The sequence below is a fragment of the Mustelus asterias genome, chromosome 17 (assembly GCF_964213995.1).
Source record: "Mustelus asterias chromosome 17, sMusAst1.hap1.1, whole genome shotgun sequence".
NCBI classification, from domain to species: Eukaryota; Metazoa; Chordata; class Chondrichthyes; order Carcharhiniformes; family Triakidae; genus Mustelus; species Mustelus asterias.
The window spans coordinates 65,636,888-65,662,372 of NC_135817.1; the positions used below are offsets into that span (position 1 = coordinate 65,636,888).

At 41.6% G+C, this 25,485-nt stretch overlaps 1 protein-coding gene across 6 annotated transcripts in view; it reads left to right on the top strand.

The window, feature by feature from the left end:
• Positions 1–25,485, top strand: part of vgll3 (vestigial-like family member 3) — a 108,212-nt gene that overhangs the window by 13,395 nt on the left and 69,332 nt on the right. For 4 of the 6 annotated variants that reach the window (XM_078232850.1, XM_078232852.1, XM_078232854.1 and 1 more), the window contains one exon: positions 89–1,778. The exons of the other annotated variants lie outside the window; for them this stretch is intronic. In XM_078232850.1, the coding sequence (XP_078088976.1) occupies positions 89–155 (67 nt within the window). In that variant the 3' untranslated portion in view covers positions 156–1,778. Of the gene's footprint in view, positions 1–88; positions 1,779–25,485 lie in introns of those variants that run through there. 6 annotated transcript variants of the gene reach the window in all.

Here is a 25,485-nt window from a genome sequence, read left to right on the forward strand (position 1 = left end):
AAGAACCTATTTGATTCTAAATCAGCTTTGTTTATCATTGGTTCTATAATTTTGTCAATTAAATGTCCCTGTTTAACCTTGATTTCAGCCCTTTGGTATGGTGGATCTCTCACGGGTTGATGAATAAAATACACCTCTGCAACCTAATGGAATGAAAATGATGACCCAGAGCATTTGTTTTTGACCAACTATCTTCAAGAAATATTACGATGGAAAACAAGGGGGATTCTATGAGCGTCTACTCTGAGCAAGCTGGCAAAATGTTTGAGAGAAAATGAAAAGTAAATTTGTAGAATCTATCAAGATCTCAGTGATGGAAGTGATTCAATAATTATTGCTACAGCAAGATAACACGGCTACTTATTTTCAACATCTAGCAGTGGGTTTCATAGCCTGGTTTGTGTAGAATTTGATGGCTTTGGAGGACAATTAGCACAACTTGTTGGGTGAATATCTGCTTCAATTAAATTTTATAAGAGTGAAGCACTGGGTGGAAAATTGTATGAGGCACAACAGAAAAATTCTTTTATTTTTGTGGTTAAAAAAGTATGTGAAGTATTGGAGTTTTTTTTTATAAGTGTCTATTACTCTGTTCAAGTTAAAAATGTAATGTGATTGTACCAGGGATTTCTGCATTTTTTTTCTTGATTTCTTACTTATTTAAGTATAGTTAACCATTTGTGGACTGCAGTAGCACTTTTATCATGTCCTTAATCCAAGTTGAAAGGTCTTTCATTTCATTTAGTCTACTATAGTAATATACGCAGTGGTTCTACATTTCCTTGGCATTTTGGATATAGGTTTATCTACATCATTATCACAAAGAAGGATAGAAATACGTATTTCTTTGCAAATTAAGATAGCATTTTAACGATACCAAAGAGAAAACAAAAAGAGGGCAGGATTTTATACCAAAAGTATCCTCCATCTTTAGGACACAAGTCTCTCCATTCAGATTCTACAAGGTTTATTTTTAGAAAAGTTAAATGGTTGATCATTGTAAAATGGAACGGTTGATAAATTTTGCGTTCATTTTTAATATTTAATTAGACGCTAATAGAACTCTCAATCCATTTTCATGTCCTTATGTTAAGCCTTTAATTATTCTATCATAGTAAGTTTTATTTTGGCCTCGTTGTAAAATTGAATCTTTTAAAGCCATTTAAAAAAAAACTTCTGTGGTGACAAGTTTGAAAGCTATACCAAATATCCGAAAGGAAGGTGATAAAAGTTGCTCTCAATTCCTAGGGAGCCATAAGACACACCATTTGTCGTTGTATTAAGTCAGAGATCATTTCAAAACAGATCTATCAGATCATATTAGAAACCGTATTGGGTATAATGAAAAAAAAGTAATGCACTCACTACTCATCTGCTCTGGAGCAAACTGCAAGTAGCTCTGAAGGGAATGAATGACGTTTCGCATCCAGTTTTATTTATAAAACTGGATGCGAAACGTCATTCATTCCCCACCAGTGTACGACTTGGTAACTTTATCATCTACTATCAATTCCCAAAGTTTTTTTGGTTCAAATTGGACGTTGTTTCTTTTTTGAATGGAGGCAATCAGGATTCTGTGTTGAATATATTCTTTCCAAGATGTTACATATGTTGTTCTCTGTTTATAATAGAAATGCGTAAAGTGAGGCAAAGGCCAAGGGAAATTTGTGTGGCAAAATTTTCTCAGTGAACTTGTTTCAGTATTATTTGTACAGTAAACTGTAAAACTCATTGTTGATGTTAATAAAAAGAATACTTGTGGAAAGCATTGCTTACAATTCGAATCTGCATATTTTTGCGGCGATTGTTCAAGGGAGAATTTTATTTTAACTCAAAATCTCATGCTTTGTGAAGACAACTTAAAATTGCAAGTAATGATGGGATACTGTTAAATCTCTTACCATACAAGTTGTATTTTCACTGCAAAGGATATAATCAAATACTTACGTTCTAATAGACGGCAACAAGTGTTAAGCAACACACCCCCCCCCCCCCCCCCGCCCCCGTTTCCATACATCGCATGTTATATACACACAATTAGGCCAATTCTAGAAGAATAACAACTCCAGTCATTTCCAGAACCAACAATCAATGTAATTCCCCCAGTGGTGAAATTGCTGAGGGATCAGATTTAAACCATCTGCAGGGACATACAAAAAAGCTTATTATGAATTTGTTCTCTGTTAAAAATTTCTGCAGCTGTCATGTTTTGTGTTAATGGGCGGCTTTTATTTTACGTTCAAACACTGCAGACAGGAAGGATTAAACTATGGCAACGATAGACAGAGGAAGAATGAGCCGAAACTGAACGGTTATCAAAAAAAGCATAACACTTGCAATAAAAAGAATTTAAACTTTCTAAAGAGGATTCAGTCTAAGTATGACTAGGTATATCTAGATTGAATATACGCTCTCTCTCTCTCTCATAGCTTGGCCATTTCCAATAGCAAAGAAACGCAGGATGTTAGAGCATCTATCGCAGTGAAAATTATATTGAAGTGTTAACTCCAAAATCAAACTTATTTGTACACAGCAACGGCTACCGAGTAAGAAGAGAACTTTAATTGGTCCAACCTTCGAGTGCAATCATCTGTAACAAATACTCCTTTAGGTCCACAGTCCTTGACAGCATTAAACGACAGCACTAAACTCCTTTGGAGTTTTGTTCTTTGCATCTGGAGTTAATAGATAAATTCAGTTTCATTCAAATCTACGCGTCACATATTCCACTGGACTTCTGACTAATAATACATTAATTTGATCATAAGCTAGGTGTCAAATTTTCGAGCTACTAAACGAATTACTTAAGCACGACTCAACATTCTTCCGGTAACAATCCGTAACTATCTGATCCCTTCATGGAAATAACACATCCATTCTAAACAGACAGGTGACAAGTAACACTTACCAATGATTTTAACATCCAGGACAAGCGTGTTTACACCATCGAAATTCACAAGTATGCCCTGTTACAAATATCCACTGATACTACTCGATTAAGGAAAGTAGTATTGGATAAAGTGCCGCACAAATAATACACAAGGTAAGATCACACAGGGTTGGGGTAATGTATTAGCTTGGACCGAGGATTGGCTATAACCAACAGAAAGCAGAGAGTGGGGAATAAATGGGTCTTTTCCTGGTTGGCAAGATGTAACTAGTGGGGTGCCACAGGGTTTGGTTCTTGGTCCCCAACTGGGCGGCAGGGTGGCACATTGATTAGCACTGCTAACTTTACTGCGCCAGGGACCCGGGTTCGATTCCCAGCTTGGGTCATGGTCTGTGTGGAGCTTGCACATTCACCCCGTGTCTGTGTGGGTTTTCTCCGGATGCTCCAATTTCCTCCCACAGTCTGAAAGATGTGCTGGCCAGATGCATTGACCTGAACAGGGGCCGGACTGTGGCGACTAGAGGAATTTTACAGTAACTTTATTGCAGTATTAATGTAAGCCTTACTTGTGTCTAATAATGAATAAACTTTAATTTGCAATCTACATTAATGACTTGGAATGCAGGGGTAGAAGCCAAATTTGCAGACGACACTTTAAAAAGTTGGGTGATAAAGTTGCAATGAAGAAATTAAAAATTTACAAATGGATATGGATAAGTTAGGTGAATGAGAACATGGATAAATGTGAGGTTATCCATTTTGGTCAGAAAAATAGAAAGGTAACCTACTATCTAAATGGAGAAAAACATTGTAGTGCTTTGGTGCAGAGGGATCTGGGTGTTCTCCTGTGTGAATCGCAAAAAGTTAGTATGCAGGTACAGCAAGTAATAAAGAAGGCAAATGGAATTTTGGCATCTATTGCTAAAGGAATAGATCATAAAAGTTGGGAAGTGATGCTGCAAATGCACAAAGCATTAGTGAGACCACACCTAGAGTATTGTGCACAGTTCCTCTTACTTGAGGAGGGATATAGTTGCATAGGAGACAGTTCAGACGAGGTTCACCAGATTGATTCCAGAGATGTGCAGTTTGTCTTATAAGCAAAGATTGAGCAATTTGGGCCCATACTATAAAGTTTAGAAGAATGAGAAGAGATCTAATTGAGGTATATAAGATAATATAGGGGATTGACAAAGTAGGTATACAGCAGAAGTTTCCTCCTGTGGGACAATCTAGAATGAGAGGCCATAGTTTTAGGATAAGGGGTAACAGATTCAAAACAGAGATGAGGAGAAACTACTTCTCTGAAAAGGTTGTGAATCTGTGGAATTCACTTCCCCAGAGTGTGGTGGATGCCAGAATATTGAGTAAATTTAAGGAGGAGAGAGACTGGTTTTGAATTAGTAATGGGTTGAAGGATTATGGAAGGTTATGGGCAGGAAAGTGGAGTTGAGGCCATGATAAGATTAGCCATGATTGATCAAATGGTGGAGCAGGCTCAAAGAGCTGAATTGCCCCCTCCTCCCTTTTATTTTGTTCTTATGTGAGAGCAAATTTATACACCACCTGCAGTATTGGAGGTTCTATGTAAATGGGAATTGGGAACAATGACCACACTGGAACACTCAAGGGAGGCAGTGGCATAGTGGTATTGTCACTGGACTAGTAATCCAGAGACCTGGGGTAATGCTCTGGGGACCTGGGTTTGAATCCCACCAAGGCAGATGGTGAAATTTGAATTCAATAAAAATCTGGAATTAAAAGACAATGTCAAAAAAAAATCTGGTTCCCTAGGGAAGTAAGTCTGCCTCACTAGTCTGGCCCGTATGTGTGACTCCAGATCCACAGCATTGTGGTTGATTCTTAAATGCCCTCAGGGATTTTTACATGCCAATGGAACTTTCAATCCATTTGATATCCTAATTTTAAGCCTTTAATTATTCTATTGTAATAAGTTTTATTTTGGCCTAGTTGTAAAATTGAACATTTTAAAGCATTTAAAAAGAAATAACCTCTGTGGTGACAAGTTTGAAAGCTATACCAAATATTCTATAGGAAGGTGATAAAAGTTGCTATCAATTCATAGGAAGCCATAAGACACACCATTTTGTGTTTGTGATTGTATTCAATCAGAGATTATTTCAGATCACATTAAGAACCCGCAAGGATGGGCAATAAATGTTGGCCCAGCACATTCCATTAAAAAATGCTGATGGTATTACACCCATATTACCCACCACAGTGTCAGGGTCGCAGGTCAGGGTCAGATGTGTTTTAATGTGGAGTTGTGGAGTGGCTGGTTCAGGATCTCAGGAGAAATCTTTTAGTCACTCTTTGGCTCACTTGCCTCTATCAATTAATTTTATTATAAAAGTGGCTCAAGTGTGACGTTAGCATGCAGACATTGTGATGAAATATAAACCCAGGAAATAAGATTGGGTTCAGGGAGGGTTGAAATCAAAGTGAATTGGGTAAAAATTCTTCTGGTGCAGTATAAACTAGTTAAACCTTCAGGTGGTCTGAAAACAGTGTAATATGAACCATAGCTTGCCCCTGTGGGCCAAAGGTGACTTTCAAACAAATTCACTCACACATTGCAGTTGGAAGAGAAATCCACGGCAAAGATGCACAAATCCTTATTGTGAAATAGCTTCTAATGACTTTCTGGAGGGGTTGCAGCATTTGATTCCGTGTGTTCCACAGGTGACTTAAACTTAAGTTTAAGTGTAAGTTTGATTATACACGCGACAGATGGTTAAAATAGTTTGCAGATTTATACTTCAGTGAAGGTACTGTATGCAAGATAATGGCTCGGTTCTGGGGCATCGCGGCAGTGCATTAACACCGCAATGAAGTTACTGTGAAATTCCCCTAGTCACCACACTCTGGCACCTGTTTGGACACACTGAGGGAGACTTTAGCATGGCCAGCACATCTTTCAGACTGTGGTAGGAAACTGGAGCACTCGAAGGAAACCCACGCCGACACAGGGCGAATGTGCAGTCTCCGCACAGATAGTGACCCAAGCTGGGAATTGAACCCGGGTCCCTGGCGCTGTGAGGCAGCAGTGCTAACCATTGTGCCACTGTGCCACCCCATTGCTGGGACTAGTCAAAATCAGACACTTCTAACTTTGCATACCCTAAGAAATCTTACCATCAACATGACTTCTGATGCAGTGTAAAGTAAAGATTATTTATTAGTCACAAGTAAGGCTGCAATGTTAGGCTGTAGTCATAAGTAACACTGCAATGAAGTTACTGTGAAATTCCCCTGGTCGCCACACTCTGGCGCCTATTCCACTTAACCAGCACGTCTTTCAGACTGTGGCGTGTGAGAAGAGGTTCAACGCTCATTTCAGAAGATACACTGCTACTTCTTAAGTGGGAGTCAGAAAACTCAGTGTATTTTCCTTAGCGAACAGAAGGCTGAAAAGGCATGATTCTGATATTTTTAAAAGCTGAGAGGAATTCAGAGGTTTTGTCCAAATCATCTTTGGCGGTCGAGAGCAGCGGAATCTTCCCTCAAGAGATTAAATAAATTAGTGCAGCCCATGATAGAACAAGCTATACATGATTTGTGGAGTGAACAGCCTATTTTCATTCTCAATCCCAAGTAAGCAGCAATCTTCCTTCCTGACCATCTGAGTGTAAGTCACGGATTCCAAATACGTGTAAATGGTGCAGATGTGCCCTAAAGCCATACACTGCCGCGATGCCCAAAAACCTAGCCATTATCTTGCATACAGTATCTTCACTGAAGTATAAATCTGAAAACTTATTGCAAACTATTTTAACCATCTGTCGCGTGTATAATCAAACTTCATTTATTAATAAACTGCTGATTGATTTGTCGCTGGCTGTTATCCAGGATGGTTGATCTGTATAAATCATTTTTATATTTATAAATATGGGTGTTGTGGATAGAAGAGCAGTCACAGAAGTGGTTAAAAATGCTCCCAGATGATATCTTGTCCAACTTCCCCATGATAACTACTGCCCAATTATCCAAGCTGTGATCCGGTAATTGATTAATACCCACAAGAACTCAGTATCAACAATGTATTCAGCAATGAATATGTTTTTACACTGGCCACTGTTGGGGGAAACACAGTAAGAAGTTTAACAACGCCAGGTTAAAGTCCAACAGGTTTATTTGGTAGCAAAAGCCACACAAGCTTTCGGAGCTCCAAGCCCCTTCTTCAGGTGAGTGGGAATTCTGTTGGGGGAGGCAGAGCAGGTGTATATGAGCCTTATATTCTGCTCGCTCTGACCCTCGTTCTTTATGAGCAGCCTTAGAAATTGGCAAGTCTAAATGGGATAGTCAGTGATTGGTGATACAGTGACGAACTAGAAGATTTTAAAAATCTTTTCAAACGTATCGTTTATTTTGGAAAGCTTGGCTACCACTGGAATATGTATTTGTGCACATATTAGCAATAGGTTGTTGCTTATGAAGACATGCAACTAATAAGATTATAATAGAACAGCATTAACATTGCGCTAGCAACTGAAAGCGTTTTTTACGATATCAAAAATGTTTAACACAGCTGTGGGTGCATGGCGATTGTACCTCAGAATCGGTTATCCTTATGTCTTCAGTGCAATGCAGTGAAGAATGTAGTGAGGATGATGCGTACTTACCTTGTTGTACAGTCAGTGCGGTGCAGGTGAGCAAGTTTGCGGCTTTTAGTGGTAGGTTCACTTTACGAACCTGCCATTAAAAACCACATGCATCAATGCTAGACAGTTTCAAGAATGCATTGCCACGAAGGTGGAAGTTTGGCTCGAGTCAGATACCAGTCTGAAGCCGGGTAGTGTGAAATTCCTCGCTTTCCGTCAGAGACAATCTCAGGCGGATCAACTTCATAATAGGCAGTATAGTTCAAGCCTTCCTAGTTCTGCAATATTTCCCCATTAACAGTTGTGACAGTTTAATCCTCTATTGTGCTTCCCCCAGAATAAAGAATGTTTACAAAAGTTGTCTGACGCCAGTTTCAGGCCTGGTCGCCACATTGGTTTGTGACTGACTGCAGCATGCGCTGTGTTTCCTGCGGGCAGTTCCTTCAAAGGCTCAATAAGCAGCCCCTTCAAGGGCCTTAAGAAACTGGGCACCAGAATTCTAGGACTCCCTTCCAGTGGCCGGATAGAAGTTCACTGCTTTGTGAGAGTTGTTTCAAAAAAATCAAGACAATTCTGGGATTTAGGTCTTTTAAGTTAAAGGAGTGGCACATCAGCATTGCTGCCTCACAGCGCCAGGGACCCGGGTTCGATTCTCCACTTGTGTCACTGTGCGGAGTCTGCATGTTCTCCCCATGTCTGTGTGGGTTTCCTCCGGGTACTCCGGTTTCCTCCCACAGCCTGAGAGATGTACTAGTTAGACCATAAGACCATAAGACCATAAGACATAGGAGCGGAAGTAAGGCCATTCGGCCCATCGAGTCCACTCCACCATTCAATCATGGTTGATTTCAACTCCATTTACCCGCTCTCTCCCCATAGCCCTTAATTCCTCGAGAAATCAAGAATTTATCAATTTCTGTCTTGAAGACGCTCAACGTCTCGGCCTCCACAGCCCTCTGTGGCAATGAATTCCACAGACCCACCACTCTCTGGCTGAAGAAATTTCTCCTCATCTCTGTTCTAAAGTGACTCCCTTTTATTCTAAGGCTGTGCCCCCGCGTCCTAGTCTCCCCTGTTAATGGAAACAACTTCCCTACGTCCATCCTATCTAAGCCGTTCATTATCTTGTAAGTTTCTATCAGATCTCCCCTCAACCTCCTAAACTCCAATGAATATAATCCCACGATCCTCAGACGTTCATCGTATGTCAGGCCTACCATTCCTGGGATCATCCGTGTGAATCTCCGCTGGACCCGCTCCAGTGCCAGTATGTCCTTCCTGAGGTGTGGGGCCCAAAATTGCTCACAGTACTCCAAATGGGGCCTAACCAGTGCTTTATAAAGCCTCAGAAGTACATCCCTGCTTTTGTATTCCAAGCCTCTTGAGATAAATGACAACATTACATTTGCTTTCTTAATTACGGACTCAACCTGCAAGTTTACCTTTAGAGAATCCTGGACTAGGACTCCCAAGTCCCTTTGCACTTTAGCATTATGAATTTTGTCACCGTTTAGAAAATAGTCCATGCCTCTATTCTTTTTTCCAAAGTGTACGACCTCGCACTTGCCCACGTTGAATTTCATCAGCCACTTCTTGGACCACTCTCCTAAACTGTCTAAATCTTTCTGCAGCCTCCCCACCTCCTCAATACTACCTGCCCCTCCACCTATCTTTGTATCATCGGCAAACTTGGCCAGAATGCTCCCAGTCCCGTCATCTAGATCGTTAATATATAAAGAGAACAGCTGTGGCCCCAACACTGAACCCTGCGGGACACCACTTGTCACCGGTTGCCATTCTGAGAAAGAACCTTTTATCCCAACTCTCTGCCTTCTGTCTGACAGCCAATCGTCAATCCATGTTAGTACCTTGCCTCGAATACCATGGGCCCTTATTTTACTCAGCAGTCTCCCGTGAGGCACCTTGTCAAAGGCCTTTTGGAAGTCAAGATAGATAACATCCATTGGCTCTCCTTGGTCTAACCTATTTGTTATCTCTTAGGCGCATTGGCCGTGCTAAATTCTCCCTCAGTGTACCCGAATAGGGGCCAGAGTGTGGTGACTAGGGGATTTTTACAGTAACTTGATTGCAGAGTGAATGTAAGCCTACTTGTGATACTAATAAATAAAATAGAAATTCTACAGAACTGAACTTGGAGAAAAGAAAATAATGGAGAGGATGGGAGATGCTGACAGATAACATGCATAAGTTTATTTGACTTGAGATACAGAATTAAATGATGCAAATTTAAAATTAAAAGCCACAAACAAATTTAGCCACTGGAAGAAATTAGGAGTTTTCATTCACAGTAGTATATTCATGGTACCAAAGCAGCCAATCCCAAGGCTGTTATCTCGACACATAGGAGCTGGCTGTTTGTTTCACTGGAGATAGGATTCGAATTGATAGAGATAGGTTTCCACCAAATTAATTAAATCATCTGAGGAACACAATAGTTCCTGTGTGGCTGGGCCTGAAGTTTGTATGGGTCAGCAAACCTGAAGTGAATAAATAAATATTCTTAAGCTTTGCTGGTTCACTTTTTTGGAGTCTATGCATATTTATGCAGAACCTTTCTCCGAAGATATGAATGTGGATTAAAAATTCATCAGCAAGGTAGATCATATTATTTCCTGTGGAAAAATAAGGCAAGCTGGTCCAATATGTTATTATGTTATGTATTATTTTTATTGGTCGAGGCCAGAAGCAAACATCATGCTTGTCCCTTAAGCATGGTGTAATGGGTGACAACGGCAGACACAGAACATGGACAAGGAAAATAAAAGATTCATTAAAACCTGCCAAAGAATTAAATGCATGGATGATGTATATTTAGAAGTTTATTTATTAGTCACAAGTAAGGCTTACATTAACATTGCAATGAAGTTACTGTGAAATTCCCCTAACCAGCACGTCTTATCAGAGGAAACCAGAGCACCCGGAGGAAACCCACGCAGAACATGCAGACTCCACACAGTGAACCAAACCAGGAATCGAACCCGGGTCCCTGGTGCCGTGAGGCAGCAGTGCTAACCACTGAGCCACCTTGCTGTCAGATTAGAACTAGGTTTACACCAATGTTTTGCAGATGCAAAATTTTGCTCTCAAAATTAATTCAATATTAGAAAAAAAACTATAGCCAAGCATACAAGTGAAATTCAAAAATGTGTCAGCACCAAAGATGAAAAAAAACACATTTGATCTACCCAAGATTATAATTTAATATTTGTGCTTAGAATTATTATATCTAGGTCAAATTGGGAATGGTGGCACAGTGTTTTAAAGTGGCCTAGATTTTCATGAGCCGAGATGTCTCAGGGACCCTTTAAAAATGGCAGGCTGGTCCCCATTGTAGAAGTTCCAACCTCATTCATGGGTTTTCTAATTTTCAGGAGTGACTTTTAAGGGTGCAGGCTAGTTCAGATCAAAGACCCACATCCAACACTCCTGAACTAGCTGATTTAATTGCAGAGATAGGCATTTCATACTCATTCACAATTTTCATTGGGCCGGACCAACTTTTTGAAGAGTCATGGTTAATGGCACCTCGGATATGCCCTGAACAGTGGTTTGCATGAGGGAACCTTTTGGAAGGTAAGTTCAAAAGGTCCTCCTCACACCCCCTATATGCCAGGCTATGCACCCCCATGGTCCCCCATGGCCTCTCATGCCCCTTATGGCAAGCTATTGCAATTCCGTGTCCATTGGCCCATTGTATTGAGCTAGTGAATCCTATGGTGACAGTAGGATGACTTTAAGAAAAAGTCATTTTATTACAGGGCTAATAAAAGTATCAATAGCAGAAACTGCAAGCACTTGAAACCTCTTAATCTTGTGGAAATAAACATTGTGCAATTGACAGCAGAAAGCAGTGAGTCAAAGCTGTCAATCAACCAATGGTTTCCTGGGGCTCAGCTGTTTCAATGGGCTAATGCCTTTTCGGACTCCCAGGTAAGCCTTATTATGTATTGATGGCTGAGAGCCCTGTGGCTGCCTCCAAGCATTTTCCTGCATTGGCTGGCCTAACTGCAGCCCATACAGCTGCCATTCCTCCCCCCCGCCACCCAGCAGCACCCCCCTCCCTCCCTCCCGGTGACCTCCCGCCCATCTCTACGGACACTTTCTCCAAAGGCAGGTGTGCAAAAAGCCAGGAAGTTTGCTGACTCCTACTACCCACCTCAAAGACGAAGATCCAGGCCGATGTTACTAGTAACAGAGAGATTTAAATTCATAACCTGGAGATGTGGGTTCAAATCCCACTATGGCAGCTGTGGTAATAAATACAATTAATTAAATAAATGTTGGGTAAAAGGATAAAATTTGGGATACAGGCAGAATCATACCTTTCAATCAATATTCCGGACTCCTCTATCATCACTCCTGGATTGGCCCTCAGACTCCCTTAATATTAATTCCACACCACTAAAGATACATAGCAACTGATTAAGCTTAGGCAAAGAAACGTGTTGATTATCATTTACTTAGGTTATCAGGGATAGATGGGAATGTGGAACGCAACATACAAACAGATTAACCATGATATTATTGAATGGCAGTGAAGGCCCATGAGGCCAAATGGCCTACTTCTGCTTCTATTTTGCATTTTTGTAAATTCCTAAGTATTTAATCAGTTCTCATCAATGTTCAACACAACTTAAAAGTAGCACAGAATGTACTTTGGATTGGGAACTTCAATATCCATCACCAAAAATGGCTTGGTAGTATTGCTACTGACTGATTTGGCTACTTTCTGCAGGATATATCTGCCATGTTGGGTCTGCAGCACAAGAGAATATGAGAGAGAAATCTATTTGACAGTCCTTCTGGAAACAAAGTTCCATGTATATTTTTATATCACCCTTCATCGTATTGTCTGGTACTACCACAATAATAAATGGGATATATTCAGAATTGGTGTTCAGCTTAAAACTGGTCATCTATGCAGAAATCTTGAAACCAGAACAGGAAGAATTGTATCCCATTACAATCTGTACCCTCGTGGTCTGGAATAGTCTGGAGGGTGGCACAGTGGCGCAGTGGTTAGCACTGCTGCCCCACAGCTCCGGGGACCCAGGTTCAAATCCGGCCTGTCTGTGTGGAGTTTGCATGTTCTCCCCGTGTCTGCGTGGGTTTCCTCTGGGTGCTCAGGTTTCCTCCCACAGTCCAAAGATGTGCGGATTAGGTTGGCCATGTTAAATTGACCCCAGTGTCAGGGGGATTAGCAGGGTAAATATGTGGGGTTACAGGAATAGGGCCTGGTGGAATTGTGGTTGGTATAGACTTGATGGGTTGAATGACCTCCTTCTGTACTGCAGGAATTCTATGATTCTATAACCTCACTCTACCATTACCATGAAACCAGAGGATAAATCCTGATTCAATGAAGAGTGTAGGAGAACATGCCATTTGCAGTATCAGGTGCTAATAGAATCCAAGCTGGTTGGTAAGGTTAAAACTGAGGCACAGCGCTGTTCTCTAGCGAAATAGTTTATTGATTTTGTTTAGTCTCATAGCTCTTTCTCCCTACAGAGTGTCCCAGTTGTCCTCTATTCATATGTGCTCAAAGTACTTAATTAAATAATGTTCTTCTCCTATGCATCCTAACAAAATAATCAACATGCCATTAGCACCAGGCATACCTAAAAAAATGAGGTGTCAACCTGGTGAAGCTACAAAACAGGACTACACAAACACTAAGCACCAAAAGCAGGAAATGATAGACAGAGGAACGTGATCCCACACCAATGAATTAGATCAAAACGCTGCAACCCTGTCACTTTCAGTCATAACAATGCTAATAATTAAACAACTAATGAGAGGAAGAGCCTCCACAATCATTCACGTCCTTGATGATAGCAGATCTCAGCAGGTACAAAGGGCAAGACTGAAGCATTTAAAACCATCTTCAGTCAGAAATGCAGAGTGGGTGGAAGACATGCTCCTGTCTACATCAACGAAGATGAAGTGGGAATGGTTGAGAGCTTCAAGTTTCCAGGTGTCCAGAAACCAACAACCTGTCCCGATGCTATAGTTAAGAAAGCCCACCAATGTCTCTACTTTCTCAGGAGGCTAAGGAAATTTGGTATGTCAGCTACGACTCTCACCAACTTTTATAGATGTACCATTGAAGACCATAGTCTGACACCTATGTCAGACTCCTATTTATTGACTACAGCTCAGCCTTCAACACCATTATTCCCACAAAACTCATCTCCAAACTCCATGGCCTGGACTTCGGCATCTCCCTCTGCGACTGGATCCCGAACTTCCTAACTCACAGACCACAATGAGTAAGGATGGGCAACAGCACCTCCTCCATGATCATCCTCAACACTGGTGCCCCACAAGGCTGTGTTCTCAGCCCCCTACTATACTCCTTATACATCTATGACTCTGTGGCCAAATTCCCCTCCAATTCAATTTTCAAGTTTGCTGACGACATCACCGTAGTGGGTCAGATCTCAAACAATGATGAGACAGAGCATAGGAATGATATAGAGAATCTGGGAAACTGGAGTGGCAACAATAATCTCTCCCTCAATGTCAACAAAATGAAGGAGATAGTCATCGACTTCAGGAAGTGTAAAGAGAACATGGTCCTGTCTACATCAATGGGGACGAAGTAGAAAGGATCGAGAGCTTCAGGTTTTTAGGTGTCCAGATCACCAACAACCTGTCCTGGTCCCCCCATGCCGACACTATAGTTAAGAAAGCCCACCAACGCCTCTACTTTCTCCGAAGACTGAGGAAATTTGGCATGTCAGCTACGACTCTCACCAACTTTTACAGATGCACCATAGAAAGCATTCTTTCTGGTTGTATCACAGCTTGGTATGGTCAAGAGCTTTGACAAAGGGTCGTCTGGACTCAAAACATCAGCTCTTTTCTCTCCTTACAGATGCTGCCAGACTTGCTGAGATTTTCCAGCATTTTCTCCTTTGGGTTGAAAATATAGATCACTGTTCCTTCGCTGTCAGTGCCACTGGATAAAATTCCTGGAACTCCCTCCCTAACAGTATTGTGGGTGCACCTACACTATATTTAAAGTTTATTTATTAGTGTCACATTAGATTTACATTAACATTTTAATGAAGTTACTATGAAAATCCCCAAGTCGCCACATTCTGGTGCCTGTTCGGGTACACTGAAGGAGAATTTAGCATGGCCAATGCACCTAACCAACATATCTTTTGGATTGTGGGAGGAAACCGGTGCACCCAGACGAAACCCACGCAGACACGGGGAGAACGTGCAGACTCCACACAGACAGTGACCCAAGTCGGGAATCAAACCTGGGTCCTTGGTGCTGTGAGGCAACAGTGCCCTGTCCCTATGCGCTGTAGTATTCAATAAGGCATGGGTTTGGCATCAGTGCAAAGCAGTTTGCTTGCACTGATAGTGGACATACAGTATTAATCAGGCAGAGCAACCAATTTCTGAGCATAGTGTAATGAGGTTCCCTTCAAGAAGTCATATACCATTTCCATTTGGCATCATCTCTATTATTGATCCAATGTCATTAGGGGGCACGGTGGCACAGTGGTTAGCACTGCTGCCTCACAGTACCATGGACCTGGGTTCGATTCCTGGTTGCGTCACTGTCTGTGTGGAGTTTGCATGTTCTCCCCATGTCCACGTAGGTTTCCTCCAGGTGCTCTGGTTTCCTCCCACAATCCAAAGATGTACAGGTTAGGTGGATTGGCCATGCTAAATTCTCCTTCAGTTTACCTGAACAGGCGCCAGAGTGTGGTGACTAGGGGATTTTTACAGTAACTGCATTGCAGTTGACTACTTGTGACAAATAAATAAACTTTAACTTTTGTTTAAGATTGAAGTTTAGAAGTGCTTGGTCTTCCTCACTGTATACATTTGGCAAGTTGGGACTCTCCCCTTCAATTCTATACACATTTAAAATGATAACTGTTCTCAGAGAAAACGTATACAGGTATCCATGTATTCTTTCCTGGGCTGGTAACTTAGGCTCTACCCAGGCAGGTTCAGTATGAATCAACTATAGCCTGACTTGATTTCCAAACTAGGCCTAGCAGTCTCACTCTGGTGCAAGTCCATTTCACTTCCATCAGTTCCATCCCAAATAACATGCTTTAACCCTTTACCCTCGATATTAATGAAAAGCTGGTCATTCATGAAAAATGATCACTTTGTCAGGAAGAATGAATCCAGATCACTGCAGAGACTTGTACTTTGTTTTTAGCTTGATAAAAGAGCCAACTATAATACGGGCCAATAGACAAATGGTAAGTAAAATTACTCAGATTTAAATATGAATTCTTCATGCATTAAAACCATGCAGTATTCTGATTAATATCATTTACCTTATTCACACTTAATAGGAAAAGAATGGAGGGGAAATGTAAATTCTTATTGCTGCCATACTTCTTACTTCAGTCAGAGGATGAGATAACATCGGCTGTAAGTTGGTTCAGTTACCATTAGTTTTGCTCAGTATTCAAATATTAGACAGTGGACAATAGTCCCACATTGTAAACCTTACATAATGGAATAATCTTTCTCAAATCTGATAACTTATTTGCCACTCTCCAATCTATTGTACTGCATGCAAATGCATATGACTATTTTGTTACAGGTTCTGATCAATAAAGACACCAAACAATCGCATGGATTGATTCAATTTCCACCTTGTGATACAGGGTTGGTGGCTTGTTTCTCTAACATGATGCATGTGGCCAATTATAGTGATTTAATAACACAGTATTGGACTTCCTAACCGATCCTCCAGATGCCCCACCATATTAATGACTGAACATCTGTCTGAGGAACTTCAGTTCAAAGTTGGAAAACATTTACAAAATGAAAAATACTCAAGGGCAAATAATTGAAGTGTACTGTGGTATCTCACAGTAATAGGCAGAAAGATGAAAATGAGCCAACACTACCATGCTCAAACGGTCCACCAACATTTTAATTAGTAGGGAATATTGTGGATTACACATTCTTATCAATTGTTCAGTAAGCGTTTGATTTTTAACGTGCATGCAGAAATCATAGGTGATTGGTTACTTAGAACTTGTTAAATTGCTCAAGGATTTTTTTGAATTTAAATTTTCTGGCTCAAAATAGCACGTCATATTGTTCATTTTAGATCAATCTGCTTTACATACACATTTAATGAGGACCCATCAGAACATCAGGATTTCTGCAAATTTACCCAGCTAAGTGCGAGACGAAAAGTTTCATGAGTGTGTCTTTTTATACCAGCAATACTGATCTCTTACTTTTGAGATCTGATGAAGGGTACACATAGAAACAGGGTAGAATTTTACAGTTCCCCTCATAAGGGTTTGCAGGCACAGGTGGCGGAGGCCTACAAAACTCCCCAAGTAGGTTTCTCACTGCCCTCCTGCACACTCCACAACCTCGCCATAACTTTATGAGGGGCAGGCAAGTCTTGCTCACCCCCACCCAAGTTGAAGCCCTTTAATGGCCAAAGACCACTTCTTGAGGAGTTCAGAAGTGCAGGAAGATCTGCAAGTCACCATTACCCCGCTTAGATCCCAAGAGCTGCCCTTGCCCCATCGTGTCACCACCCACCCCTCACCCCACCCCACTGCCCACAGGCGCTCCCTTCTTCCCTGGCCTAAGCCCCCAACAGCAGACCAGTTTTCAGTGTCACCGTGAACACTATCAAGGTACCAGGCACCCGGGTTCAATTCCCGGCTTGGGTCACTGCCTGTGCGGAGTCTGCATATTCTCCCCGTGTCTGCGTGGGTTTCCTCCAGATGCTCCGGTTTCCTCCCACAATCCGAAAGATGTGCTGGTTAGGTACATTGGCCATGTTAAATTCTCCCTCAGTGTACCCGAACAAGTGCTGGAGTGTGGCAACTAGGGGATTTTCACAGTAACTTCATTGCAGTGTTAATGTAAGCCTACTTGTGACTTAAATAAAGAAATAATATTTCAATCTAATGTGTTTACATTGTAGCAACTGCATCGGCTATTTTGAGTTATTTTTTTCTCGCAGGACAGAAATTCAGATTAGTGAACAAACCAATTTGTATACCCAGTCTACAGGTTTGAGGTTATACCCACCACAATCTTGACAATTAAAATGCCACTCAAGAATTTTGAAAGGTCAATCTTCAAACAGATTTTCTATTGCGATCTCACTGTTGAAACTCTTCTAGACTCATGCCATTCTAAAGATCATCAAAAGCATTCACCACCATTGTGGATGAAGTTTAGCCGAGACCATCCCTATGGTAACAGTATGGGGTTTTCAAGCTTTCACTAGAATAGTGGTGTCTCTTCACCCTCCTGTCCAGTGCAAAAGGCTATTAAAACATTTTTGTTTCAACCACGGCCGGAATCTTGGTTTCAAAACAAGGATTGATGGTTTACTAAAAGAAAGACAGTGGTCCTAACCTTGTAAACCACTTGTTCTCGCTGAAAAATAGAGCCTGTAATCCATCCCTACACCCTTTACAAAGTGTGTATCCAAAGTAATTACAGGGCTTATATTGAGGAAAATTTGAAAAGCATTTATATCTTAATGTACCTTCTGAAAACCTGTCACAGTCTGAAGTTGCAATATTACACAGATGCCACTATTGTATTGGGGAATTATTTGCATATCTTCATCTAAATGTCAAAACATAAAAAAGACCGTGTCATATGAGATGATTTTTATCTCAATGCCAATCATCTCAAAATAATCTTCTCAACTTTCACGTGGGTGTTACCTCGCATTACATATGATTTGCTGTTTGCATTTTAATAACGCATTCATGCCTTCTCTACATTTGCCAACAAGTCTCAGAAAATCCTGAATTACATTTGCAAATTCAAAAAGGTGCCCGTGCAAGAAAACAGCATTTAAAAATATTTATAGCATTTCAAATATGACTGAGACTAAGTGCAGTAATGACTCCAAAAATTTATTTGTTTGACACAAAATCATTTCTACAAGTATTTCCTCTTTCCATAGTCTAATTGGGAGCCTTAAGGGAACTCCGTGAACTGAGCTGTCAAAACATAACATGGACTTTGCTGCATTCCTGTATAATTAGACAGATGACTATGATAACAATCACATACACAATCCCAGCTGTTTGAAGCTTAATGCTTCATAAGCACTACCATCCTTTCAAGGTACCAGACCATATGGCAATCGTAGGAAGTTTTCATTTTTTGCTTAAGCCATACCTTTTATACACATGCAGAGACCTTGTTAACTCAGAGTGAACAATTTCAGCCAATTTGTTCTCTTTTTTTAAAAACGTGCCAATGAATCCATCATGTGTCTCCTGCAAAGCATGTGTCAATGTTTGTGTAACTGCATACAGTACAAATATAACTGCTAATTTAAAGATGGGTGAAATGCAAGAACTAGTTATATTTAGAGATAAGTAATTGCAGATGAATTATAACACCGTAGGATTTTGCCTTTGACCGAGTCAGGCTCTCATTAGTGACAATAAATCACAATTAAAGCCAAATTATATTAAAAACCAAGGTTTCACTTTTGGCGCAGGTTCATTGCCTTATTTTAAGAAATACAACATTATGAATTAACTTCATTTTTTAAATGTGTCCACACTATCTTGATAGAATCCCTACAGTGCAGAAGGAGGCCAATTGGCCCATCGAGCCTGCACTAGCAACGATCCCACCCAGGTCCTATCCCTGTAACCCCATCCTCTAGGGACAATTTAACATGGCCAATCAACCTAACCTGCACATCTTTGGAGTGTATGTGGAAATTGGAGCACCCAGCGGAAACCCACGCAGACACGGGGAGAATGTGCAAACTCCACAGAGACAGTCACCCGAGGCCAGAATTGAACCCGGGTCCCTGGCACTGTGTGGCAGCAGTGCGAACCATTGTGCAACCCTGCCACAAAGTGATCAAAATCAAGTTTCATTACACCATTTTTATAACAAAACTACATTGTGTTTCACAACTTAAACTAAATGCCTGGGCACAGAAAATAATGGTTTACTAAAATGGTTTACGGCATGTCCACATCACAGAAAACCCAACATATTCGAAATTCATTTCCAATACTCCTTCAAAATAAAATTAAAAATACATAATGCACCACTACTGATGAATTCCAAACTATCAGCAAACAGCTCCTTGGTTATATTACTGATCACAGCTGTTCTACACTATCATGGGAAGTACATGGGGATTCATTGGATTGATACTTTTAAAAAAAAAGTCATGCTAAATTGGATAGATTATTTAAGCAGCAGATTTTCTATCAATTTTAATGAACTGCATCATAAAGGTAAAGTAGATATAACCTTGTTTAAATATATATTTTAAATAATGCTTATTTTGGTTACACAAGTGTGAATTTTGATATCTGTTCTGCTCAATTCCTTCAATTTTAATCATTTTTAATGAATGGCAGATGCTTCTTAGATCATCAATTTGAGTTGATTGTCCTCATTGATGGAATTAGATTGGGGTCAGCAGATACAGCTGAAGTCTCAAATCAAAAATAGTTAGGCATGTGAAACTTACCACCATGTCATGACTGGTCTAAGATTATGAAATATTGCCCAATATATTGTTCACAACAAACACACCCCACCTGGGCAATATAATCAATGCACTTAAATAAATTGTGTGCAAGTTGGTAAAACCTTTATTGGTTTTGGTTTCGCTTTATCAATTCTGATAAAGTTGCGCTCCCTGGACAGGAATTAACTAATGGTGCAGCTAAAAACTATTACTACCATGTTATTTAACATGGCTGCTTGGTCAGTCTCTGCTAGACTGTATGATTTATTCTGTTTTGCTGTGGTAGAGAAACTTAGCTCTTCTATTGGTGGAAATTTCAATTAAAGGAGAATAAGTGATTATTGACATGAAAGAGAGGAATTTTAATTTTTTTCAAATGAGTACTACTTTAAAAAAAGAACAAATGTGGTCTATGCCCTTTATTTCAAGTTTGCAATAGACAAATTAGTAGCGGTGGAAGGGACAATGGTTATAAGGAGCTAAGGAACTGATAACGTGAAAGCTATCAAACTGTCAAAATTAATCCAACTAAAAGCTGTGCCATTGGGAGTCTTTTATCTTTAGGCCTTTACACTGTATTTCAAACTACTTTTATGAACCATCATATGGTACCCTTCAAAATAAGTTAAATGCTATAAAAAGTTGAAATTGGGAGCAAGTGTAGTCAGGTTTAATATTAAATTTGCTATATGAAGGCTGTGATTCTCCTGAATTTGGACAAAGTGCCCATGCCAGCGGGAAACCTGGAGGGGGCCCGAGTGGAGGGTTGGGTTGGATAAACCTCATGCCTGCATGGAGTGGAGGGGGGGGGGGATGCCTCACATTGCTGAGGGGGCTAGAGGTGCTTCCTCAACGCTCGGGATCCAACACGCCAGATGTGAGGACCTGTGCCAAAGCATGCCCGCTGAACATTCCGCTGGGGAGGCGGGTGAAGAGTGAGGGCCATTTGACTTGGGCTGCAAGGCCGCGAATTGTATTTCAATGTGTTGTTTTGAATATGCATCGGCGGGTGGGAATCCAATCGGGGCCAGCAGCACGGTCTGGGAGCGTCACAGCGGGTTTGGCACCCGACACAGACCCCGCTTTTCTGCCGAGTCTCGATTCTCCGGACCATCGCAATTTGCGATTGGAGCGAGTGGGTCCGGAGGATCCCCCTTCTGAAATCTCCAAAATATTCCAAAAGTATTAAAAACAAAAGGCTGCAGTTACACTGAAATTACAACATTGACAGTTGGCCGACTTGTGTTCTGCACCAATTGTAGCTGCATTGCAAACAACCAAAGGTGCTGAGCATTTTCATACCTGAATGAATTGCAGTAAGCTCGATTCCCTGTATGGCTAACTTTTAGTATTAGGAGAACACAGGCAAGAAATATTTATTTTCTGTTCCGCTGATATTAAAAATGAAAAAAAATCCTATTAGATGTAACTTTGCATCGCACTGGAGTTGTAATCTAAATATTTATTCGGGGTTTGGAAAGTAACTCTCACCCGCACTCAGTGAAAATATGCGCTTGATCTTCTGCACATACATTCTGTATTGTGTTTTCTGTTTTCATTTACAAATAGGTACAAATCCATCTCTTTCTCTCTCTCTTATGCATACTCAGCCAAGCACTAGTCAACTGGGTGTAGTTAAAACAACTACATTTTATTGAGCTATACAGGTATTTATTCCCACTGAGGGAAGCCAACAGTGGCAGATCTTGTCAAGCAAGTGAAAACAAGAAGGCCCTCATTCTGGTCTTTCAGCATGGTGATCATTGGGCCTTGAGCAAATAAGTTATTCAGCAATTTAAGTCTTGACGCACACTCAAAACTGGTCTAGCTAACTGCCCCTCAAAGTAAAGCCATTCGTAATTTACAATCTGAACACATGGTGGAATGGATCCAACCAACATAGCATTCAATTGTGTTAGAGCTGTTACTGTCATAGTGTCTTACAGCACAAAAAGTGTTGCTTTGGCCCATCATGTTGGTGCTGGCCAGAACGCACCTACCTATCTATTCTAAACCCACTTTCCAACAATTGGGATGTCGCCTTGTATGCTATGATATTTCAAGTGTTCATCTAAAACTCTTCTTAAATGTTGTGAAGGTTCCTGCCATTATCGCCCTTTCAGGCAGTGGGTTCCAGATTCCCACCACTCTCTGGGTGAAAAGGATTTTCCTCTAAATCTACCTTGAATCTATGACCCCAGTTATTGACCAATCTACTAAGGGGAAACATTTCTTCCTATCAACCATATCTCTGTCCCTCATAATTTTGTGCACCTCGATCATGCCCCCCCCCTCCCCCCTCACCCCTCAGCCTTCTCTGCTCGAAGGAAAACAACCACAGCATAACCAGCCTCTGAAGCAATCCAGCCCAGGCAACACCTTGGTCAATCTCCTCTGTACCCTCTGCAGGGTGGGTATGCCACCCCCACCCCTTCCCCCCACTGGAAGAACATCCGGTAAAGACATGTAGCCCAAGGTTCTCCAAGCCTGAAGTGCCTCGATTCATGCTCCAGAACTGTTTCAGAATAAACAACCTTTGAGGCTGTCTTCTGAGTGCTCACTAGGTTTCCAGGAGCAGCAGTTATTACATATGTAGCGGCTGCTCCACCCTTTGGCAGACAAAAGTGCTCCCTCCCTAACAGTATTGTGGGTGTACCTCTGACCCTGCCCCCTTGGCACTGCCCGATGCTTGGTGAGCCCCTTGGGCAGTGCTAGGACTGCAGTGTTTCAAGAAGAAGTCTCACAACACCAAGTTAAAGTCCAACAGGTTTATTTGGTAGCAAATACCATGGTATTTGCTACCAAATAAACCTGTTGGACTTTAACCTGGTGTTGTGAGACTTCTTACCGTGTTCACCCCAGTCCAACGCCGGCATCTCCACATCGTGTTTCAAGAAGACAGCTCATCACCATCAAAGGCAACTAGAGATGGACAATAAATGCTGGCCTTGCCCACATCCCATAAATTAATTTTAAAAATCCCTCTCAGGTAATTGAGCTGTTCCTAATCCTAGGGGATTTTCACAGTAACTTCTTTGCAGTGTTAATGTAAACCTACTTGTGACACCAATAAACAAACTTAAACTTAATTTAGACATCTACCGTACTTTACTGTCCTCAAATTGTCCTCAGTTTGGTTTTATGAACTTAGTTTTATGAAGTTGTCGGGGCGATTCTCCCAGCCAGCTGCGCTGCTCGAGTAGCGCAGTGGGCTAGGAGACATCAGCGGGGGTGTCACGGCTTCCACACATCTCCAGCATGAAGTTTTTTAACATAATCAGCTCCGCCCCATCAGGAGTGGTTCCCACCGGTGGGGTTTACTCCTGCTCCCCACTAATGGGGAACAGGTGGCTCGACCCAGTTGGAGGGAAGAGAGGCCGCTGAGATCACCCCAGGAAGCCAACCTGGCACCCTGCCCAAGGGACAACCTGGATACAGTTGACTGTCTGGGGTGATTATTCTACAAACCTCAGCTATAGGGTTTAAATAAGCTCATTTTAAATCCAGGCAGTAATCTTCTGCAATTTATCCATTTCTCCACTCTGAAAGTTAATCTCATGGACGAGATCACTATTTTGAGAAGTTCATTCTGACACTGGTGTCAAAGATCAGTGCTGTTCCTCAGTCATCTGAAATTGGTCAGTTTGTTGAAGGTGAAACCTCTTTCGATTCCCTGAATTTCCTCATAACACAGTCTTGAGATCAAAGGTGTTGAAAACACACTTCTGTGGGTAAAAAGCTGGAAAACCACTCTTCCTGCTCAATACACAGCTTTGACTGAGCTGCGGCCTTTACGTGGTTTAAAGATCTGCTTTTGTGTTTTTAAATAACATGTGCTGTGTATCTCAGTCATAAACGCCATCAGGGATAACGCTAATTGTTGGCGGCTTCGACTGACCTGCAGGCTCATTGATTGCGAGTCCTGATAGTCAGTGATCTGCCAGTTAAAAACACACTCCTCGCATTTCTGGATGAGGCTCCAAGCTGCCAAGGATTAGCATTTGGGTAAATCCAGCTCCCAGGAAATTAGTAGCTGCATTCGGGAAGCTTTGTTTTATCAGGATGACGTTATGAACTCATTACTCAAGTTAAAGTTTATTTAATAGTCACAAGTAAGGCTTACATTAACATTGCAATGAAGTTACTGTGAAATTCGGTGTGAGAGTTAGAATTTTCAAGGTGTCTTTAGTGGTGTTCTTTGCCCTCAGTACGTTTCCCTTTATTAAAATTCTGGTCAATTTCTCGCAATTATCAGCCTCCAGTAGGCAATCGAACTCACAGAATCCTACAGTGCAGAAGGAGGCCCATTCGGCCCATCGAATCTACACCGACCACAATCCCACCCAGGCCCTCTCCCCATAACCCCATGCATCTACCCTAGCTAGTCCCCCTGACACTAAAGGGCAATTTAGCATGGCCAATCCACTAACCCGCACATCTTTGGACTGTGGGAGGAAACTGGTGCACCCAGAGGAAACCCACGCAGACACGGGGACAATGTGCAAACTCCACACAGACTGTGACCCAAGCCGGAAATCGAACCTGGGTCCCTGGCGCTGTGAGGCAGCAGGGCTAACCACTGTGCCAATGTGCCGCCCCACTGGCCAGCAATTACAAGGCTGGCAAAGAGGGGCCACTGCGCATGCACTGATCTTGGTGCTGATAGATTGGCATATGCGCAGTGGCCCGCTCAGCTGGAATAAGCCCCACCCCCTGATTTTCAACGGGATTTACGCTGAGGCACTCTGCAGTGCACAGAGTGTGGGAGATTCCTTTTTAAACTCCCACTGAAAAAAAACTAGCGTGATTCACTCCAGTTTTTACGTGAATTCGACACTTCGAACTTTTTTTGCAGAATTGCCCCCAACATTTTTGTCACTGTGTCTTGTTACCTTGTTGGCTTATGTCAAGTACTCCAATTTTAAGCCATTTATTTCAGTGTTTTGGAGTCAGGAGTGTAATGGAATATTCTCCTCTTGCCTGAATGAGTGTAGCTCCAACAACACTCAAGCTCAATACCAACCTGTACAAAACAGCCTGCTTGATTGGCATCCCTTCCACAAACATACATTCCCTCCACCACTGGCGCACAATAGCAGCAGTCTGTATCATCTACTGCAGGAACTCGCTAAGGTGCTTAAGCCAACACCTTCCAAATGCACAACCCCTACTATTTAGAAGGACAAAGGCAGCAGACACATGGGAACACAACCACCTGGAAGTTCTCCTCCAAGTCACTCACCATCCTGTCTTGAAAACATATCACCGTTCCTTCATTGTCACTGGGTCAAGATCCCTAGCAGCACTGTAGGTGTACCTACACCACATGGACTCCAATGGTTCACGAAGGCAACTCATCATCACCTTCTCAAGGGCAGTTAGGAATGAGCAATAAATGTTGGCCTAGCCAACGAAGCCCATATCCCATAAATTAATAACAAAAGGACAACAAATTTGAAAGG